The 23,131-nt window shown below is 38.9% G+C and overlaps 1 protein-coding gene across 1 annotated transcript in view; it reads left to right on the forward strand.

Moving 5' to 3' along the window:
• Window positions 1–23,131, forward strand: part of HDAC9 (histone deacetylase 9) — a 573,266-nt gene that overhangs the window by 427,295 nt on the left and 122,840 nt on the right. Inside the window, 1 exon segment of the mRNA XM_078150730.1 lies at window positions 6,173–6,291. Within this exon segment, the coding sequence (XP_078006856.1) occupies window positions 6,173–6,291 (119 nt within the window).

Raw genomic sequence — 23,131 nt, forward strand, 5'->3', positions numbered from 1 at the left:
TGGTATCAGGTGATCTTGGGAAGACATCCATGAACTGATTCAGAGCTAAAGAAGCAGAACCAGGAGAACAATCTACACTTTAATGAAACAAAAAGAAACAACTCTGAAACAATTAGCTTTCCTTTCGCCATATTGCACCACGGACTCTCACTGAGCTTGTAGTCAATCACCCGACTTTCCCCAGAGCTTTTGCAGAGGAACAGCTCTCCCACTCCTTCTTCTATCTATCCAGTTGGTTTTTTAAGATCAAGTTGAATATTTCACATTTATCTCTACTCAATTTCATTTTATTAGATTCAGCCTCAGTCATTTACAATCTTTTCAGATTGTGACTTTGTCATCCAGCAGTGTGTTAAACATTCTACCCAATTTTGTTTTCTGATATTGATTCTATATGCTAATTTCTAATGTCTAATTAGTCCATTTCACAAGGGAGTAGAATGAGGAAAACAGAAATATTCAGTGACTTATGTAGCTAGGAATTTTCATTTTTGTCTCAGAATGCAGAATAAAGCCTCCTCTCTTATGTGAGAAACAGACATTTTCTGGTGTGGTTTCTCTTTGTGGATGAACATTTCCAATGCATGGCCCATGACACCGCTCATCAGCACATGCCCACGTGAATCACTGTAAAGCCAACAGAGTGATTCTGCCCCTCATGTTGCAGCATGTGACTAATAGAGTTGTGGAAATTCATTCCTTGGTGGTTGATTGGTGATGAATAAATGTTTCCAAAAACCTGATCTTAAATGACTGGGTCAGAATTAGAATATCTGGAACTTGTGCCATAGACGTAATTTAGGGACTCATCATGAGAGAATACTCTCATACTGCATTTGATGGGTTTGTAATTTTGTCACTGTGCTTTCCTCCTGTCACATCAAAGATTGCAGACTCTCAGTAACTTAGTAGCTAGTCTTCAAGCATTTCTGTGGTCAACATCTTTATCATCTGTTGGACAATCTGGTGATGAACTCCTTTGAAGATATACAGGTCTTCCTTTCACAGACATGCAGTCCATGATGGGACTCCATTTCAAGGCTTTCTGTCAGAGGAAGACCTGCCAGGGCTTACGCTCTGCTGGGAGAGCCTTCAAGAACTGAGAATTTCCACCATGCACTGGTATGAAGCATTAGAGGAGGACTTTATTGAAGGGTCCTGAGTGAAAAGGCTCAAAACTATGATGGTGAGTCACTCTCACTGATCAGGAGAGGCCTCATTACTGATCAAGAGACTTCTGCCAGCCAATGAAATGATTCATGTGGTCACAGATGTGGAGTTACAAGCGACCTCAATGACCACCTAGTCCAACCCTCTTGTGTGTATGAGGACATTGAGGTCAAGTGACTTGCTCATGGTCACATGGCAGTAATTTTCAAAGTCAGGATTTGAACCAGGTTCTCTGATTCCAAATCTAGCATATTTCATACTGAATCACACTGTCTCTTCAGGATTCTGATTTTTTGGTATTGTGATTTATTATTAGAAGCGCCAACTATGGGGTCAGGAGAATGCCACAGCTGTGGTATGACAGGATTTGTGGGTTACATGTGTGGTTCCCCTCACAGTGAGCCCTCATCAAAGCTGCCCCAGGTTCCAGATTTCTTGGTGGGTCAGCACACACACAAAGCCATAGAAGATGATCACAGTCCCCAGTGTGTGCCCTTATACCTGTCAACCAGAGGACATGTTAATTCAAAATAAAATATATTTAATCAAATATTCCAGCCAATAAAATACAAAGAAAGATTTCTTCATGTACACACTGACTATTTTTCTACACTAGATCTTAAACTCTCAGAAGTGAGGGATAATGTATTATACTTATTAAAAAAACAAAATAACCACTACCCAAAAACACCTCCTTCCCTCACTATTTTGTGTTTGACACAATATTTCACAAACAGCAGCAGTATCAGAATAAAGCTCACATAGTATCATCAGTCTAAAATTGAAAGGGACCTCAGAGACCATGTAGTACAATTCCATTATTTTACAAATGAAGAAATCAGGGTCTAGAGAGACAAAATGAACTGCCCACAGTCACAAAGCTATTAAGTGTCAGAAGCAGGATTTGAATCTGTGATCTGACTCCAGTGCCAGTGCCAGTTCTGTTGTACCACAATGCCTCCCCAAGGCTTTGACTGATGCTTCTAAGCTAAAGGGGAAATGACTTCCTTTTCTATGCCAATATGTTGAACCATCATTCTATTTCCAATGTTACCTGTCAGCTTCATGGGAATTACAACTGGGGTCTTCTTTCTAGTGATGTTACCTAAAAAGCAGAATTATGTGACATCCTTGAACAAATGGGTGCTGAATACAACTGGCTAGTTGACTGACAAGTCTGCCTTGAGAATGCTCAAGGTTCTCCTCCTACTCTAGCTCAAATAATTATTGTGGGATAAGCAGTGGGAGCATCCTTCTCAGACAGTCCCCAAAGCATAAAATGAAAGAAGATAGATCAAGAGAATCATGTCCCCTGGTATACATTATGGGGTGGGATTTTTGGGTAGTTGCATTTTTCAAGATCTTGCACTGACTGGCCAATGTCACATGGATCCCTTGATGATGTAAAGATGAATGGATTATTTCTTTGGGGAATTCCAATAGGAATTTCCCAAGCTCCTGCTCTGTCCTTTGAAGAAAGGAAGAGCTCTGTGTGTGTGTGTGTGTGTGTGTGTGTGTGTGTGTGTATGCATGTGTGTGAGCATGCATAAATGCACTGCATTGGGGAGGAGGTGAGGGCATGCAAAAAATGGGTTATAGCAGCAATTTGGATTGGATTGACACAGCCTTTCTGTTAGCAATGTGCAATATTGCAGAGGAAGGAAAATGGAAGGCACCTTATCATTTCCATTGTTCGTCAATCAACATGCATTAACTGAACACTTCCCCTAAGGGTTAGTCCCTGAGGAACAAAGAAAGGAAAAAACAAAAGCAGAAAACCAACAACAGCAATAATATCTCCCCTCCTCAAGGACTTCTCATTTTAATGGAGGGGACAACATGCAAATACTTATATAGAAACACACACAGATATATGTATACACATATATGTACATACATATATGCACATATACACATGCACACACACATGTACATGCACATATACATTCACAGTTGTATAAACACACATGTATATACATATGTGTATACATATACACACACGTGTGCACACACCACATATGTATATGTGTATATCTGTATGTGTGTATATACATGCATGTGTGTGTATATATACATAGACATGTACATACACACACATACATACATATATATATATATATATATATATATAGTGTGTGTGTGTGTGTGTGTGTGTGTGTGTGTGTGTGTGTGTGTGTAGACAATCAGTGCTGAAAGATGGAGCCTCATGTTTGAGGAACTACCAATAATCCAGTAAAACCAAATAGCCGCATGGATGGTGGGGGGCAGTAAAATGAAGATGGCTGGAAAGACAGGAAGGGGCCAAGTTGTGAAGACTTTAAGAGTCAAAAATAGGACATTATAGTTGGTCTTAGAGGTGAGAGGGAGCTATGGAGTCCACTGAGGAAGGAGATGATGTTGTCTGACCCTCTACTGGAGGACAAATACCCCCTGGTAAGCTGACTATAGTATGGACTGGAGTAGAGAGAGCTGAGTTGGGAGGATAGGTAGAAAACCATTGCAAAAGGCCATCTGAGAGGCGATGAGGACCCCAAAAAAGAATGTGTCTGCATGAGTGGAGAGAAGATGCATTTGAGAAATGTGTTGAAGGTGGCAATGACAAGATTTGGCAAAAGATTGGGTTCATGAGGTGAATGCCAGTGAGAAATCAAGGATGGGATTGAGATTGTCAACGTGGGTACCCTGAGCAGCAATAGGCAAGTTCAGAAAGAAAAAGGGAGTTGGAGAGAGACAGAATGAATTCTTTTTAAGATATGTTGAATATGGAATATCTGTGGGACATTCAGGGCAAGATGTACAGGAGGCAATTGGAGATGCAGGATGGCAGCTCAGAAGATATGGTATCTCCCAGCATTGGAGTATCATTTCATGAAATTATGTTATGAATATGTGAGATGATCTGCTTGAAACCTTGGTGCTGAGGATAGCAGTGGTACCAGTTCAAGTCAATTCAGCTCAACCAATATTCGTTAAGACCATATTATATATTATATCATGATCTAATATGTAATACAAAATAATGGGTAATATGATATTAGATGAGCCATCCCTGGCAGTTATGGCCACAAAACAAGCAGCATTAAAAAAAAGAATACTTTCACTTTCCATGGCAAATTATTTTGAGAGTGTGGGGAAGATAGTGGGGAAGGACCTCGGACCTTGGATACAAGAGCCCTTTGGAAAGAAATCCAGGGGTAATTCCCTGTGGTGAGGAAATAGACTCCAGGGCACAATAAAGAGGCTTCTGGGAAGGCTGTCACCAGAGAAGGGCACGAAGTAGGGCTGGGCTATGAAGGAGTATTGTGGCATGATCACAAATAAATATAAATCACATGCAAAGTAATCCAATTTAATTTTGAGAGAAAGTAACTAACAACTGGAGACACAGGGCTCAGGAATGACCTTCTGTAGAAACCAATTAAATCAGCAAGCCTTTATTATGTGCCTATTACGTGCCAGTTACTGTGATAGGTGCTGAGCCTATGAATACAAAGAATGAAGATGAAATCCTCCACACTGTCAAGGATATATGCAGTAAGTGATATCTAGGCATGACTTTATGAGATGCTAAAGATTCCAAGAAATGGAGGTGAGGAGATAGTACATTCTAGATATGTGGGACCATCAGCAGTTATGTCACCAAAAATGGTGTTACTGCTTCTAATCTGCACATCTAGGTATCATGAGAGTAAATTAATAACTCAAATAGATTTATGTTTAAAACATGAATATATATATATATATATATATATACACATATAGTAGTAATAATAACAACAGTTATATAGAGCTTATTACATGACAGGCACTGTGTTAAAAGCTTTACAAATATTGTCTCTTTGGATACAATAATCCTGAGAGGTAGATGTTATTATTATCCCCACTTGTTAGTTGCGAAAATTTAGGCAAACAGAGATTAAGTGACTTGCCCAGGGTCACATAGCTAGTAAGTATCTGAGGCAGAATTTGAATCCAGGTCTTCCTGACCTCTGGTGTGACACTGTATCCACTGCAGCACCACCTAGCTGCCTACATATGAATACATCTATTAAATATATGTGGTTTTAGGAGGGGGTTTGTGAATAGTACTTTACTGGTGAAATGAGAAGGTAGACTTGGGAGGTTATTTTTTAAAATTATTATTTCATTTTCCTAGACCAATGATTGAATTCTCCAATTTTTTTTTTAATACTCAGCCCCTGGATAAAGGGTGGGGGAGAGAACCAGATGAAAACAAAACAAAATAAAGCATAGACATCCCTTTAGCTCCTCTCCCACAAATACTTCTTTGAGGAAATGGGGGTCAGTTGAGACTATATGAAGGGCTGAAGTATCCAGGAGGAACCAGAAGGGGGTGCTGTCATCAACTCCTAGCTATCATTTTCCAGCTTTGCCTGAAGTTGGAAACCCCTGGCCATAGAGTCTGGATTTGATTATAGGAAATGGTGTGCGTGTGTGTGTGTGTGTGTGTGTGTGTGTGTGTGTGTGTGTGTATGTTTCTTTTACAATATCACCCCCCACCATGACAAACATTTAATTTTTTTTTTCAGTTTGGAAAGCAAACATTTTCCCCAAAGAATTTACTGTTCAAATTGACACCAACTTCTCACTAACTGGAGCAATCTGGGTTTCCACTGAAACTTTGAGTATTTCTCTGTAAAATATTAGTCATTCCTCTGGAAGAATCAGCAGCTTTTGTAGGCAGGGGCATAAAATGGGTACAGATGTTGGTGCAATAGTAGAGGTTTTAAAGTGTGCCTTGTTTTTGCGTGTTTGTTTCAAGAAAAATGGGAGGTGAGAAAACAAAGATGACTAGGATGCTAAAATAATTGTATTTTATATTACTGAAATATGAAAGTTTTGATGCATTTAGCCTTTTGAAATTATTTTACTAAGGTTTTGAAATGATACTAAGCCATGTCTTGGGAAGAAGATTCCATGTTTGTTTGTGGATTCCATATTTGTCTTCACATATGTAACTGGCTGTGTTCATCCCATGCAGAACCGTAGTGATGCCAATTGCCAGAGAATTTGGTCCGGACATAGTCCTTGTTTCTGCGGGATTTGATGCTGTGGAAGGCCACACCCCTCCACTGGGTGGGTACAAAGTAACAGCAAAATGTAAGTATCAAACTCTGGCATTTATTTACTTCTGGGCTTTTGTGGATAGCAAAGCCCCTATTTTGAGCTGATATTTACTGGAATCAAGTAAATTGTGTGAAACATTCACAAGCAATTCCAAAGAGGCTGCTCATTGTTTCAGGAAACTCATACTTCTTTCCTAGACATGGGTGAATCTCAATCAAGGTTAAAATTTTAGTGTCCTAGAGGGAGCTACAGTAAGGAAGCCAATCCATGGCCAGCCAACTGACACCCAAAGCAATTGGGGTGTGTGTGTGTGTGTGTGTGTGTGTGTGTGTGTTGTGTGTGTGTGTGTGAGTATGACATAAAACCCTGAAACACTGGTAAAATATACCTTATCTGAATAGATTTGAGTGATGTGATTTTGTTGAAAAAGAATTATGGGAAAAGAGGTGGTAGGCCATCTGTAACCCACATCTGGAAATATACCTCCAGTGAGAGAGAGAGAGAGAGAGAGAGAGAGAGAGAGAGAGAGAGAGAGAGAGAGAGAGAGAGAGAGAGAGAGAGAGAGAAGGAGAGGGAGAGGGGGAGAGAGAGAGAGAGAGAGAGAGAGAGATTGTAGAAAACAAAGTAAGTATCTACTAAAAACTAACCAAATGTCTTTACTGGGAGATGAACAAAATGACAAGTCCTGAGGCCGGGAGAGAATGGGTTAAAAACATTGTGTTCATGTCATAGGGCACAAGAACTCAATTGCTGCAAACATTTGTCTTCTGCTGGACAGTGCTTGGCATGGTTTCTCTGTCCAGCTATTGCTTCTGACCATAGAGTTCTCCAGGATCTCTTTTTAACATCCCATCAGAATTTGTTCATTGTCTGTTCATGGCACCACCCACTCTTTAGGTGAACCATTGGAGGACACAACCTCAGTAATATAAGAAGCTAGACAGCATAATTACTCACTCTGGAAAAAAGCAATACTTGACATGGTTTCTATTAATCAAGGATCCTCATGACCATTTTATTCCAAAAAACACATTTTAGATGGAAGCCACACTTTTCAATACTGATGCCCTTGCCTTTGGGTCAAGAGTTAAGAATAATTGACTCCCCAAAATAGTATTTTACATCATCTTTAGATAAACACAAACAATACAAAACACATGGGGAGCCAAGAAGGAAATGGAGAAAAGATGCTCCTTCCCATTCATCTCTCAGAACATCCCTCAGGCTCTCAGTGGACATCTATCTTCAACTCTGTTTCCTTGCCAGAGGAGACAGTTGTGAAATACTTATTTGCTCAGAAGTAGCTTGAAGGCATGAGCTGGGATTATTTATTAGCTGCCTGCCAAATTGCATTCAAATTTCAAATGGCATCCCTCACCGAACTGCCCCACCTCCAGAGTTCTACCATTGCTTTGGCAGTTTTGATGTAACAGGAGGGAGAAAAGGAAAACAGAAGAATAATGGAAGAACTATCCTTTCGTTACAGATACAAATGCAATAAAAATATATAAGGAATACATACATTTCTTAGAGTTTATTGTTTGTTGATAACCCATTCTTCATTTTATGTAGGCAACTAGAAAATGCTGCTGCTTGGATTTGCCCAAGGTCAATCAGAGTTTGAACCTAGGTTCTCTGGCTCCAAAAACAGCACTCTTTCCTCCTATAGCCTGTTGATGCCTGCGATATATATCTTCTTTATGCTCCAGGGCACTCAGAGTCATTATTCTTTGGGGATCATTGGGGTAATTAAAAACAACAACAACAACAATAACACAGTAATGATATCTAACATTTATTTAGCACTTTGAGGTTTCCACAGCACTTTTACATATATTCTTTTATTAGATCATCACAACTGTTCAATAAGATAGGGGCTATTTGCCCCACTCCACCCCCATTTTACAGATGAAGAAATGTGGTACACAAAGGTTAAGTGACTTTCCCAGGGTCACACAGCTAATAAGTGTCTGAGGCAGGATTTGAACTCAGATCTGCTTGACCTCCAATTCAACACTCTATCCATAATACCAATAAAATACAACTGCTCTGGAATCTGGCATACAAATATAATGGTCTTCAAAATATTATACATTTCCTCTTTAAAAAAAAGTTCTTAAGGGATGACTTTTTTTAAGGCAATTGAAGTTAAGTGACTTGCCCAGGGTCATACAGCTAGTAAGTGTCAAGTGTTAGGTCTGAGGCTGAATTTGAACTTAGTTCCTCCGGACTTCAGGGCCAGTGCTCTATCTACTGCGCCACCTAGCTGTCCCAAGGGGTGACTTTTTCAACTAGAAAGAATGGTACAGATATTGGATCCAATTTAATCTATTGAACATTTATTGAGTACCTACTCTGTATTCTTGGTGTAGATCAGAGTAGCCTGGTAGATAGAGAATCAGGAAGAACTGGTTTGGAGTTTTAATGCTGACCCACATTAGCTGTGTAACTCTAGGCTAGTCAACTAACTTCCAGTGCCCCAAGCAATTACCAGTCACTTTCAAGGTAGACTAAAGTTTGAGATCTGGAAGCAAAGAGACACTTCTTCCTTCAACTTCATCCCCCTTGCCTGTGCAAAGCATTGTGGGATGAAGTCCTGCTAACTTACAGAAAATATGGTTGTCAAGGGCCTTTAGAGCACTCAAGCAGGCTGTGAGTTTGATGCTCTGGAAAGTAAGGTAAAGCATTCTAATAAGCTTTTTGTCCAAACCTGTGACTTCATCCCAACATGGACATGCCTTTTATTTATGCAGATTAACAACTGATTTGTAATTTATGGTTTGAGAAAGTTGTCTAGAACACTTTGTGGTTAAAGACGTAGGCCTTAGTCATGTAACACACTTAGTATTTATCCAAGCAAGAAGTTGAGTCCGTGTCTTTCTTACCCAAAGGGTACTCTTCTATGTATTTTGCCATTCAGTCTCTCATTCATGTAATCAAAAGATATGCAAAAGGAGAAAGGGATGCTTTGGGAGGTGAGAGGTTCCCACACAATGAAGGTCTCCAAGGGGACATTGAGTGACCACTTCTTTCACATTTAAAAATGTGTTTGTTTTGGACATTTTGAAAAGGCATTTCTATTGAATTTGGGCTATATATCCTCTAAGGTCCCTCTCACCTCGGAGATCTGATAAAAATCCTCTTGGTAGCCAGAATAGACAAAATCGCATCTCATGGGCTTTCCACTAGAGAAAAGCCTTTTGGTCTCACTCAGAGTCTCTTATTTTAGACACGATAATATTGACTGTGAGAGGCAGTGTGGCATAGAGTCTAGAGAGCTGACAGTGGAGGCTAAAGAGGCTGGCTTCAAGTCTTGCCTCTCACAGAGTCACTGTCTGATTGATCAGACAAATCTTAAAAACAGAATTGCAGGACAGTTTCCAAACTGCATTTGGAGGAATATTCTCATGGCATAGTCCTTATAACAATAATATCTCAGGTCTGGTCACCATGTCTCCACCCCCATTAAAAAAAAATCCTGGTAATACTCTTGATGCCATGGCATATTAGAGGTGAGCAGTATAAATGGGGAGGAGGGGTTTGGGGAGAGATCCTTCGAGGGGAGGGAGAAGAGAGGACCACTGCTTTTTCTGGCTGGTCAGACCAACTGATACTAGCAAGACTTGAAAGCCAATCCACTAATAAGGAGGAAAAAACAGAAAAAGAATCAAAAGCAAAGGCACCTGAAAAGTTCACTGATGTGACCTTTCATTCATTCATTCATTCACTCATTCACTCATTCATTCATTCAGCAAACACTTATTAATAACCCAATATGTCAAGCATTGTTTTGGGTACTAGGGATACCAGGACAGAAAAAGGAAAAGGAAAAATGCCTTTCTTCAAAAAGCTCACAACTTGCCTATGTCCCCTTGCTTATGAGAACAATATTGATGTTGATGTTCATAAAGTTTCCCTGAGCTAATAATACAATGTTATGTTATATCCAATATCCTTTTTTTTAAAGTGAGAGGAGAGTGTACAATACCTTTTGGCAAGATTTTGACGGGGAAATTTTTTTCAAAAATTAAATTCCACTAAGTAAGATAAAATTCAATTATTTGGAAAATTGACTTATATGGAATTCCTCATGCCCTAAGGCCAAATGAGCTGTGAATGTAGTCTGTCCTCATTACAAGTATTGTAAAAGGCTGATATGATTATCTAATAATAATAATAAAAGCAACAGTAACCCCATGATAGTAAATGGCAATATCTTCATGTCAATGAAATAATCATTTTTTGTGTGTTTACAGTATGTTTATTTATTGTGCTTACAGTTTATTTTTTATTTATTTCTATCATGTTTACATTTATATGTGTATATATTTAAAAACAATTTTTCATTCCTGATCATCTCTTCCTTCCCACTAATCATCCCTTATAACAAAGAATAACAAAAGAAAGAGCATTAAAGTAATTTAGCTAAACCCACAACATGTCAACTGTGTATGGAAATGGCACATTCCACACCCATAGTCTTCTACCTCAGCAAAGAAGGTTGAAGGTATATTTCTCCTCTCTTGTGTCAACTTTCTTCTTGTTCATTATAATTTCAAGTTTCCTTTTCCCAGTTTTGTTGTTGTCATTATTGTTCTCTTTCACCTTGTTACGATTGGTTTGCATATTGTTTCCTGGTTCTGCTTATTTCAGTATGCATAAATTCACAAAAGTCTTCCTCTGCATATTTTTCATGTTCATTGTTTCTTATGATATAATAGTATTCACAGAATCATAGATTTTGAATTGGAAGGAACCTTGGAGACTATAAAATCTAATCATCTCCTTTTACAAATGATGAAAGTGAATTTAAGAGAGATTAAGTGACTAGTGTCTGCGGTCACACAGCTAGTAGGTGTCAAAGGCGAGATTTGAACTCAGGTCTTCCAGACTGAAAGCCCAGCACACTTATAACCAACTGCCTCTTCTATTATATTCATATATCAAGTGCTGTTTAACTATTTACTAATTGATGGGAGAAATTGCTGGATCTTACTCATTGCTAGGAAGGAGAGAAGCTTCAGGAAAATTTCCCCATGGGTCACTTTAAAACCAAGCAATCCCAACCAGAAAGGGAATTTCGTAAAGTTCTCATTGGGCATTGGGAGTTATGTGCTGTGGGTGGGTTAAGAGCTCAAAAGGGAGAGAAAATGGAAGGATTATTCAATCTGTTTTTGAATTATAGCCATTGTTAATTGACATATACTACTTTTCATACTTTCCATGTTTATTTTCATCTCAAGGGAAATGCTGCCTTTGTTACCACTGGGGCTCAGTTTCATAAATAAGGACATTAGGAGCAACTGGTGGCCTCCCACGGGCTCTGAGGACTCCTCCTTCTTGCCTGGCATAGACTTTGTTGAAATTCTATGATATTGTTTCCTTCACCAAAACAAACTGTTTTCTAAAAATCTGGGGAACCAAGTTATGCAGATTTCACAATAGTAACCAACTTCTCATGGAGCTAAAAGTACAAGGTGGTGTCTGGATCCTTAGATTGGAAAGTGAGACACCTTTAAAAATCATCTAGTCTGCTTTGAGCTCCTTACCATGACTTTTCTCAGAGATCTTGTCCCCTTCTCCCCCCATCACAGTAAGTGTGAACAGATGGAGTGTGGGGACCCACAAATGCTGTACCTTTCCCACCATTTTAAACTTTCACTCAGACTTCCTGCTGAAGTAAAGCAGTGTTGCTCATATTTTTCTCCTCCATATGAGACAAAGCTATACATTATAAAATGCAACCAACAGGAGGTAGAAAAAGAGTGTCCTGACTTCCATGGCTATTTGTCTGCTCACAATCCTTTACATCAACAACTGTCACGTATAGAAGGAAGAAGTATCTACCATTTCCTTTCACTCTTACCATGGCTATTTCTGCCTCCACTTTTCACCACATATTCCCTAGCCAACAATGGCAAACAGGACTGGGGTAGCATAGGCTGTTGTGTAATATCAATGAATTATTCACAATTAATTGATTTAGGGAAATTAGAGTAGAATTCTGATGGTTAAGCTTTAACATTCTATTATGTAACCACAAGAAGAAGCAGCTGATGCGATCTTAAAAGTGTCTGCACAGGGGAGGTGAAAGAGAGAGAAAACAAATGCTTGTAAATTTAAAAAAGAGCATTCAATTTAAATTTTCAAATGAGAAAATAATTTTGAAAACAAAAAAAGGAACTAGCTGCACAGAAAGACATACTGGTACTTGGAATGTCTTCCTGGCTTCTCACACTATGGGATAACCAGTAGAGTTCTCTATTCTGTTTGATAAGCCTTTGGTGGTAGCTTGAAAGTAGCTGACTATGGAAAGTGTGAACACACTCATTGGCACTTTGTTGAAAAGATGAAGGATGACTCCTGGAGGCTGATTAGGAGAGTTTCTGGATCATCTTGTTGAGGTGACAGGGTGGAGAGTCTTTGGAACTTTCCATTGCATTTTGCTATGAAGGATGATGTACAGTTATTGCCTCCTGGGGGACAGGAGTCTCCATCATTGCTAATGAAATGGTTTCTCACACACTTGGGGGATTAACAGCTATGAGGAGAGCCACTCCTGCAGGATGACCAAGAGAAGAGCATCTTCAGTTGTAGACTCAGGCCTTTCTCCCCTTTGAGAGTCAGACTAGAGCACAGCAGCAGGAAAAACAAAATTGGTTTGAGTGAGGGAAGATAAGGAACAGACACACTGACAATCTTCATTTTCTTTCCCATGAGGCCTGACAGTACAGTTCTCCAGCCCATCTCCCGGCCCCAGTTTGGAAGAGTTAAGGACTTAACTTAGAAGTAGAAAGCATGGAAAGAGTATTCATATGATTACTGTTAGGAATTCTTGGATTTCAGTCTTCTAAAAGAAGGCTGAAAATTCCTAATTGCCAACCTGTTTGATAGAGGAGAGGGTAATTACTTGGACATTAACAGTTTTGGGGGTTGCCAAGAACTCCAAGATTAAGAGTTCTAGAATCCAGCTTTTTGGCAAGAGTAGGGGATATTTCTGGGGCAAAGTGAGTTTCTGGAGCAGTACCAAACTCTAAAAAATTAGAAGAGGAACATAAATGAGCCTAGGCCCAGAGAAGCACAGGAGTCTAAGTCAGGATGTAAGTGAGCAAAAGAAGTTGACTTTGCCCTCAATTATTGCTGAAGTGTTTTTTTTTTTTTGGTCCAGTTCAATTTTAATGCAAAGGTATCTTGTTTCTCTAGAAAATCTAAGTTATTTTTTCCCTTTTAGGGAGTCTTGTAGGGTACTACAATAAAGCAGGGAACCTAAGTGGATAACTGGAGAGTAGAAGTAGGACTCATTAGAAAGGCAGGGAAATGACTATCTAGTACACTCAAGAGAGTTTCCTTCCATGGTAGCAAAAGATCCTTTCAGGAATGCTATAAATCTAGATGTCTATGTGGATTTGTAGGGATATGGAAGGAATCATCAGAAAGTGTAACTATGAGCCTAGAATACTTTAGAATCTTAGGAAGGTATGGGACTCACCAGACTGATTAGAGAATTTTTATCACTTATTTATGAGCTGCTGTGAGTTATTTGTTTGATTTTTCTGCATTGCATTTTCTATGGAGTGGGAAGAAAGTTGTCCTGGAAACTTTACATCCTTTTGCTATCTTGCTTGCTTATAGGAGATCTGAGTATCCTTTTATATGCCCTTGAAGAGATCCTTCACAGAAGACATTTTCAAGCTGTGCTCTAAAATTCCCCAGAAGCAATTCTGGGCTGGGACAATATAAGCCAAAGAGGAAATGATTTGATTGAGGGAGAGAAGAATGGTCCTGGTCCTGTGGTCTATACGTATATTAAGATCACTTTAGACTTAGAAGGGAACTAAAAGACCGGCTAGTCAATCTTCTTATTCTACAGGTGAAGAAATAAAGACCAAAGCCAAGGAGGTCATTTCCCTGAAGTTACACAACTCAGTAGCTGCAGATCATCTGGGAGCAAATTCAAGTCTCTTGTTTCCCAATATGGTGTTCTTTCTAATTCACCATGTGGCTAAAAGTCTTTTATTCTATTCCAAACCAATGAAATTCAGATTTTCCTTTTCATTCCTTTTTTGTGTAACTTCTTTTCTTTTTTCCCCCCCTCTTCCTTTCCCTTTCCCTCTCTCCTCTTTCTTTCTCTCTCTTTCCTTATATACTCATATAGCTGTAGATATATCCATAGATACTTATATCTATAGATATCCATAGATACCTACATATGTATGAATATATCTATATATCTATATCTATATCTATATCTATATCTATATCTATATCTATATCTATATCTATATCTATATCTATATCTATATCTATATCTATATCTATATCTATCTATCTATATATGCAGATATGTGGATATATACACATACATATTTACATATGTTTAGATACATTTAAATATATAATACTATAATTATCATATAATCCAACAAGACCACACATATGTGTCCCCAGGAAACCAAGATGCAGAAAAGTTAAGTGACTTCCCCAGGGCTACCTTGTCCGTAATTGTCTGTGATGTGATTTAAAAACAGGTCTTCCTGATTCCATTTCCAGCCTTCTCCCAGCTCTTATTAATTTTCTGAGAGCTGCTTTCTAGAAATGTAAACTATTACATTTCAAAGGGATTGTTGAGTTTCTGATTTGAGCATTTTTTGAGATAAAAAAGGACTTTCCAACCAACATGATTACAGACACTATCAATGTGTCCCCATTGTTCATAAAGCAGAATCAGCCCAAATTAAAAAGGAGCTTTCCTTTCACTTCCAATGGATTGCTTGGTTGAGCTGGCAGGCAAAGACAGAGTTTACTAGAAGTCATGCAGGGGGCAGATTTATACTCTATATCTGCACCTCATAACGTTTACATGCATATCTAAGAGTTAGCCCAAAGAAACAGAACAACTGCATGAATCATTTTTTTTAAATCCCACCAAAATGCATAGATAAAGGAGCAAATCTGGGTGTTGGGGATTATTTTTAACAATGAGATGAAAAATATTCAGTTAACTTGAATGGGTGCTATAAATTTCCTTCTTGCTGCACCTCTGTTCTTTCTCTTTTGATTGCTTGTTTCCTTATATTGGATGATGACCCAGATACAAAATTACAGAAGAATACTTTCCATCTGTAGTGCATGGTTTCTGGTATCACTTAACTCATTCAGTCCTGATTTGGTTCCTGGGCCAGCCAAGCCCAGACCAAGATTTCCTTTGGAAAGAAAGGATGTGGGCAGCCTTTGCCCTTGGGGTATTGAGTGGAATGCCAGTTTCTTTTTTTTTTATAATTGTGCTATGAAATTTGGATAGAATGGTCTAGTATAAAGACTTTTGCCACTTACATTTTTGGCATTTTAAAATCCCAGCCAATAGCCACTTTAAATCTTAGACAATTTTATTCTTCTCATCCTCCATGATGTTTCCCCAAGTATAAAACTAAAAAGACAAAGCAAAATAGCAAGACAGCCACAGAATCTCAGAATTTCAGAAATTAAAGACTACCTCAGAGATGATCTGCTTTAACCCTTACATGTAATAACATTCCCTTTACAATGTAACTAACTGGTTATTTGCTCAAAGACATTCAGTGATGGAGCATGCTTTCCCTTCTAAGGCAGCTCATCCCTCTTTTGGATAACTTTATTTTTAGGATTTTTTTCCCCTTCTATCAAGCATGAAATTGCCTCTTAAAAAACTTGCCTCAATTTTTTTTTGTTTCATTCTCTGGAGCTAAGGAGGATAAGGTGAATTGCACAAGTGATTCAATCCAAACCACTCTATGTGATTTCGATGTGTAGGCATAGCTTGATAATGACCTAGAGACAAGGAATATCATTATATGTTAAAGACATTTGCTAGGGAGAATGTACAGCTAGATAAGGCACTGAGGAAGCATCGGGGTTAATTATTCATGTACAACATGACTCTTCTCCTTGAAAAACATATTGCCTTCTGTAATTTTATACAAACCTTCTTTCGGCTCAAAATGGAACATAACCGCAAGGTCTGGTAGAAAGAACCTTTATAGCAGAAACCAAGTTTGGTGTTCTGTCCCAGTTCTTATACTGACCCACCAAGTGACCTCTGGATTTCATTTGCCATGTCTGCAAACAAATGTCATGATATCTACTCTGCCTTCTTGACAAGTCTATTATTGTGAGCATCGAATAAGGTAACAAATGCAGAAGGACTTAGAAAGTAGAGAACGCTATATTAAAGGCTTTGACTGATGTTCATGCAAGAGGACAGATGACCAAACACAGCTACCTCTTGGCTGAGAGATAAAGGACGAAGAGTGCCAAATGTCGTATAGACCATTGGTTAATTTTATTTAACTGTTTTTTTAACTGAAATTCTGGTGACAAGGGAGGATTCAATGGGAGGATGGAGCAGGGTGGGAGCTATCAGGAAATTCTATGCTATAAAATTTAAATATGGATAAAAATGCAGTGAATGCTAAGAATCAGATACATTATATTTGAGGATTTGTATTCATCCATGATTCAGGCAGCTCAAAAAATATTTACTGAGTGCCCGTAGGTGGTATGTATGAGCTGACGGTATGAATAACTATATCTATAAAGAGTTTTATCAGTGCTAAAAACACTATGAACTCTTACAAAAAAGTAAACATTCAGGTCATTGTTGCTAACAGTTTTGTAGAAAACAAAATTCTTTCCTGTTTGCAGATCCAAGCTTCCTCCCCCCTCTCCCCCACATGCGCTTTGTTCCAGTATCTTCTGAGAAAGTTCCAAGTCATGTTCCATGAGCACTCTATGTTTTCCCTAGAGATGGGAGGACTATGCCTCCTGTTGGCTGTTCGAAGCACGGAGATGCTTGTCATGCACATGAAGTCTCCTCATCTTGTGGAGATGACTGTGGGTTCTTTTTGACAGTAGAGAATATAATCCATGGAAGGTCCTACCCAGCTGGGATGGTTCCTACTGTTGGGCCCTTCCACATGTAAGCTGCCCATTCTCAAAGGCTCAACCTCACCAAAAGAGAAACCATCAAGTAAAGAATTTGTCCAGGCTTAGAAACTCATGAAACCATTATCTAATACAGAGAAGGGATTCAATTTGCATTGCTGTAAAGTGTGTTGCGTTGATGAAATTACAAGTCTTTAGAGTATTATTTATAACTAAATGCTATGTGTGTGTGTGTGTGGGGGGGGAGTTTAGCCTACTAGTCTTTTCTGTGTCCCTACCTTAAAGCCAACTTAGAACACATGTTTAAATTTGTTTTGGCATTTTAATAAGTGAACTCCTTTGAATAGAGGAATAAATGACTTACCTGAGCATGAACCTGAATTTGACTGCGTCATGATTCTGTCTCCCATGTCTGATTTTGCTCTCTATCTTTGTTTCTAACTTTAGAGGTAGCTAGTAGCAAAATGGTAAAAGTACTGAACCTGGAGTCAGCAAGACCTAAGTTAAAATAGGACTCCGTATATTTACTAGCTGTGTGAGCCTGGGCAAGTCACTTAACCTCTGTTTGCTTTGGTTTCCTCATCCATAAAACGGGGATAATAACAGCAACCATATCTCAGGTTTGTTGTAAGGATGAAATGATACATTTATAAAGTTCTTAGCACAGTGCCTGCACATAATAGGTGCTTTATAAATGCTTTTTCTCCTCCTTCCTTCTCTTTAAACATTTATTATCTGTGTAACTTTGGTCAAGGTGTTTTACCTCTCTGGGTTTCAGTTTACTCTTTTGTAAAATGAGGGTGTGGGATTCGTTGACATCCAACCTCCTTTCCAACTCTTAATTGATGATCTTATGAACATGGATGAAAATCCTGCATCCAAGGCAAGGCAGGCATGGAGTACTTGTATTCTTCATTGGTAGAGGAGGTAGTCCAGTATAGGGGGTCACATACAGGATCACTGTGTCCTAAGAGAGTGGAGTCTATCAGTTAGGAGGCCAAATAAACATCCCCAAATATCATCAGTCCTCTTCTGTGAAGAACCTTTCCACAAGCTCCAGAACTTATCCTTCCTACCTGGACATAACCAGGAGTTTGTCTTCCTGGGTAAGGTCAGGGTGGCAAGGCAGATTCATCAGACTGGAAATGGATAGCAAACTTCATCCAAGAAGCCAATCCAGAGATATCAGAAATTGCTCCAGTATTCAATGGGGAAACTCTTCCATTTAAAACAAGACAGGTATCTGTAACACGAGAAGGTTAGACTACATGGGCTCCTAGGTTCCTTCTAGCTCAAAATTCTGTGATCTTAAAATCCAAGTGAAACATCCGGCCATATACCAAATATTCCATATGGAGTTTTTCCAAATAGTGCTTTCAGTCTAGGATAAAAAAAATGAAGAACGGCATAGAAGAAGGCAAGAGTATAGCCAGAAAGCCAAGGAAATACCACGAAGGGTTAAGTTTTCAGGATTACTGTATAGTTGGCTGATCTGAATTTATTTACAATTTTAAAGGAACTATTAGTTTAATTAGTGTGTCCATTTTGAATTGAACCTTTTCACTTCTGGGCCTAGTGTATAACCCCATTGTCTTACCAAGACTCATTTATCTGCAAATGTAAAAGGATTTGCCAGACCTTTTCATTTATTTTCAATTGTTTTTGGATCCAATCTAATCAGATTTTTCAGATGTGGTTATTTCTAGTCAGATTTCTCTTTGCAGAACTGACCTTCTGGCCAGCCCTTCCTCTCTTTTTTCAGGGTAGCTATATGGAAAATGTTCCCATCACATCCCCTAAAATCACTTTATGATCCAAACAGCCATCATAGGCAGTCAATTGCTACAAGTTGATCATTTCGGTAACTGACAAACTCTCTAAGTGCATAAAACTGAGAAGGAGTCTCGGGCTGCTTGGGGGGCTTCCAGGAATGCTGGCCACTTTAAGAGCTGCCTTTTATTGAGGAGCCATGATGGTTATGGGAAGCTCTCCTGTTGTTTTACTCAATAATCCCATGGGGACTATTTGGCACTAGGGTGCAAAGAGAGAGGAGCAATTAAGGAAAGACGTGAACGCAGGCCATTTAAAGAGTAAATCATCCAGTGACCCACGAACAGCTATTATAAATGCTGGGCCAACTCCACAGCTTATGCTTGTTCAAGGGTCTGTTTTTCAAATATAACTATATCGCTTTGTCTGGTTGCCTGGGTGGCTCCAAAGGGAAGTTTGAAGGTGTCCAATCTGAAGAAAGCAAAATTGAAATTGACTCCATGATCCAACTGCAATAGATGGTCCTGGTGCATGATAAATTTGGTCCTAGGCAATGAAGTATAATCCATGCAGATCACATCTCTCAAAGGCAGCATTTTAAGAGGTGGACACTTGGAAAATAGAAGGAACACAGTAAAGGAGAAAGACTGATGAACTGAAAGTTGTGGGAGTTAAGTATGAATCCTGGCTCTGTCATTTCCTATGTGACCTATAACAAAGTGTTTAAGCAACGTGGGCCTCAGTTTCCTCATGTGTAAATGAGATAGTTGGACTAGATAACCTCTAAGGTCCTTTTCAGTTCTAAATCTGTGATCCTAGGATTGCTTTGGCAAGATATTTCAGAAGAAAAATGTTGTCTGAATTCTTTGGCCCACTTTCACTAAGATAGAGTTTCTTTCAGATCTATTTCATGTCTCTTATGTAGGTAAAGCAGAGATGTGAAAGGGAGGATCTCTATTGATTATCATGTGTAGCCAAAATCAACTTCTCTGAATTAGGCATACTCATATCTGGGTCCTATGTGAGAAAACAGGAAAAATGAGGGAGTGAGATGAATGGGCTACACTTAGTGGAAAGAGAAACACATGAGCAGACCTATACTTTTGAAAAATCCCAGAAACTGTAGCTAGTGACTGCCATGTGAAAGAGGCTCCGAATTGTTTATAACTAGAAAATGCAATTTAAAGCAACTCTGAAGTCATACCTCGTGTCCATCAGATTGGCAAAGCTGACAAAAAGGGAAAGATGGCAAATGCTGGCGTGGCTGCACCAAAACAGAAACTATTGTCTTGGTAGAGCTGTGAATGGGTACAGACATTCTGGGAAGCACCTAGGAACTGGTACTCCAAAACTGGCAAACTGTACATCCTTAGATTGAGCAATACTGATAGGAGGCCTATACCCCAAGCAGAAAAGTGGAGCAGCAGATATAGGAGTCAGAAAGACCTGAGTTCAAGTCCAGCCTCAGACACTTATTAGCTACGTGATCCTAGGCAAGTCACTTAACTCTGTTTTCTTCACTTTCCTCATCAGTAAAATAAGCTGGAGGAGGAAATGGTAAACCATATCAGTATTTTTACCAACAATACCACTGGGGTCATGAAGAGGCAGACGTGATTGAAATAAATGAACCAAAACAAGATCTATCCATATCTACATAGCCATAGATATGTATTTGGATAAGGACAATATAGTATTTATTTGCTTGATTATGCATATTTATTACAAGCTTTTCTTTTTGGCCAATGATGGGAAGGATAAATGAGTTAATCGAATTGAAAATATTAAAATAAAATTCCCCTCACTAGCTAAATATAGAATGAAGGCTATTACAGTATTATAGGGAAGAAGAATGAGGGCCTGTTTGAAGTAGGGTTGTGGCCCTGTGAGTGGAAAGAAGGGATCATGGGAGAGTTGTTATATGGGGGGAAATGGTAAGATTTGGCCACATATTGGATATGTGGGAAGAAAGAGAGAGGAAAGATGAGCATGACATTAAGGTCATGAAACTGATAACTGGGAAGATGGTGGTGCCCTCAATGCTAATAGAAATTTCCAGAAAAAAAAAAAGCCTTCTGTGAGAAAAGAGGATATATTCTTTTTTGTATATATTAGGTTTATCATGCCTACAGAACATGAGGTTCAAAGTTGCTTAAGGCAGTAGATGATGATACATGACAAGCTCCACAAAGAGGCCAGGGCTGTATAATGAGATTTGGGAATCCTTTGGGAACTGATGAGATCAACAAATTAGAAAGGAGAGAGTGAAAGGAAAGAGGGTCCAAGACCAAATACGGGGGGACATATTCTGTTAGTGAGCATAACAAGGATGAAATATCAGCAAGGGAGATTGAGAAGGAAAAATTGGGCAGATAAGAAAATGAGAACAAAATGGTATGATGAAAACCTAGAGAGGAGAGAGTATTCGGGAGGATAAATCATGTAGGAGACAGACCAACAGTTAAGCAGCCAGGAGCAGCTATTTTCTCAGTAAGATAGGAGTTGTGTCATCAGAATTCAGAGCACATTTTAAGACAAATGAAATTCTAAGGTCAAATTGGAAGAATCAGAAAAAAAGAGAGTCATCATGCCAAAGGATTTCGCAATAAGTCAAGATTTCCATGAGCCAATATTCAGAGGAGGGAGACAGGAATAGGGCTAGGACACTAGCAATGACTTTAAAGACAACCCTGGATTGGAAAAGCCATATGAAAAAACAATTTGGTGACTCTAGGCAATTGGCAAAAGTGACAGTTTGTCACACTTAACACTTACTGTAACACAGGGTACTGGCTGCTCCTTAAAGATGACTTAAACTAGAATTTATACAAAACCTCCCAGTAAAGTGCTACTAAAGCCTCTCCCCACAATGTGTCTGATATAACCTTTATTAGGATTTCCTTTTCTTTGGTGGGGTGAAGTGTCCACCCTGGAAGTCTTTTCTGTAACCTTCAGGGAAGCTATGTTGCTGATATAGCCCCTTTTTGACTATGCTTCATCCTGCTGTCATTTCCTTGCTATTCAAAACAAGTATTGCTTCTTAACCCACACCAAGAACCTTCTACTCAGCTCTTAATTCTAGGACTGAAAAAAGAAATTGCTTTTTAGGCACCATACTGTGAGGTCTAAAATTCAGAAGGTTGCCTGTCTCTACCTCCTGGATTGTTTTGCTCTGTTGCTATCTTTCAAATCTTGCTTTAATGCAAAGAGAGGAGAGGTGAAAAAAAAACTCTTCTAATATGTAGATGTAATGATAATAAATACTATAATATAGTATAATCACTGTGTGTGTTTGTCAAATGGAACATTGGAATAGTAAAAGCCTTGCATGTATTGTGAAATTTAAAAGAAAAAATTGTTGTAAACAAAAGATGTAGACATTTTAAGAAATCTGAGGTTTGTGCAGTACTGGGTGCCATAGTTTAGGAAGGACTGGTAAACTGGAAAGTATCCCAGGGAAGAAAACCAAGATTAAAGAAGGTCTGTAAGTTAATGGCACATGAAGATCATTTGAAGGAAATAGGCATGTTTAACACAGGGAAAAGAAAACTCAGAAGGGACCTGAGAGCTGTCTTCAAGTAAAAGTGCTATGTGGAAGAGGGATTAGATTGTATGTTTTGGGGTTCCTTGGGTAGAGCTAAGAGTGATAGGTGGAAGTTACAAAGAAGTCAATTTGGGATTGATATAAAGAAGAGTTTTACAAGAATTAGAACCATCAGAAAGTGGAATGGATTCCATTGAGAGTGCTGGGTTCCTCCTCATATGAGGTCTCAGGCAAAGGCTAGATGGCTAACTTTTGGTTGAGTGTTCTGTGGAAGAGATTCTTGTTAAAGTATAGGCTGAATTAGGAGGCCTCTGAGGTCCTTCCAACTCTAAGATTGTGCAATGGGGTCAGTGGAAAGGGAGGGACACTGTTTTAGCAGCTGAGATATAGGACAACCAAAGGGTTCTATCATCTTACATACTTGTCCAAGTCTAATTTATATCATTTAAATTAGTGTCTGTGAAACCCCACATTATTAATATAAAATATGGAATATGCCACTGAGAGCCAGCATACCATAGAAAGAGCTGTCCTCAAAGCCAGGAAGACCTGTGTTCAAATCTTTCCTCTGATACATAATGGTTGTGTGATTCTGGAAAAGTCACTTTTCAGTGTTCTGGTCAACTCTCAAAGACTGTA

The sequence above is a fragment of the Phascolarctos cinereus genome, unplaced genomic scaffold, assembly GCF_003287225.1.
Source record: "Phascolarctos cinereus isolate Bilbo 61053 unplaced genomic scaffold, phaCin_HiC Scaffold_1;HRSCAF=81, whole genome shotgun sequence".
Classification (NCBI taxonomy): Eukaryota; Metazoa; Chordata; class Mammalia; order Diprotodontia; family Phascolarctidae; genus Phascolarctos; species Phascolarctos cinereus.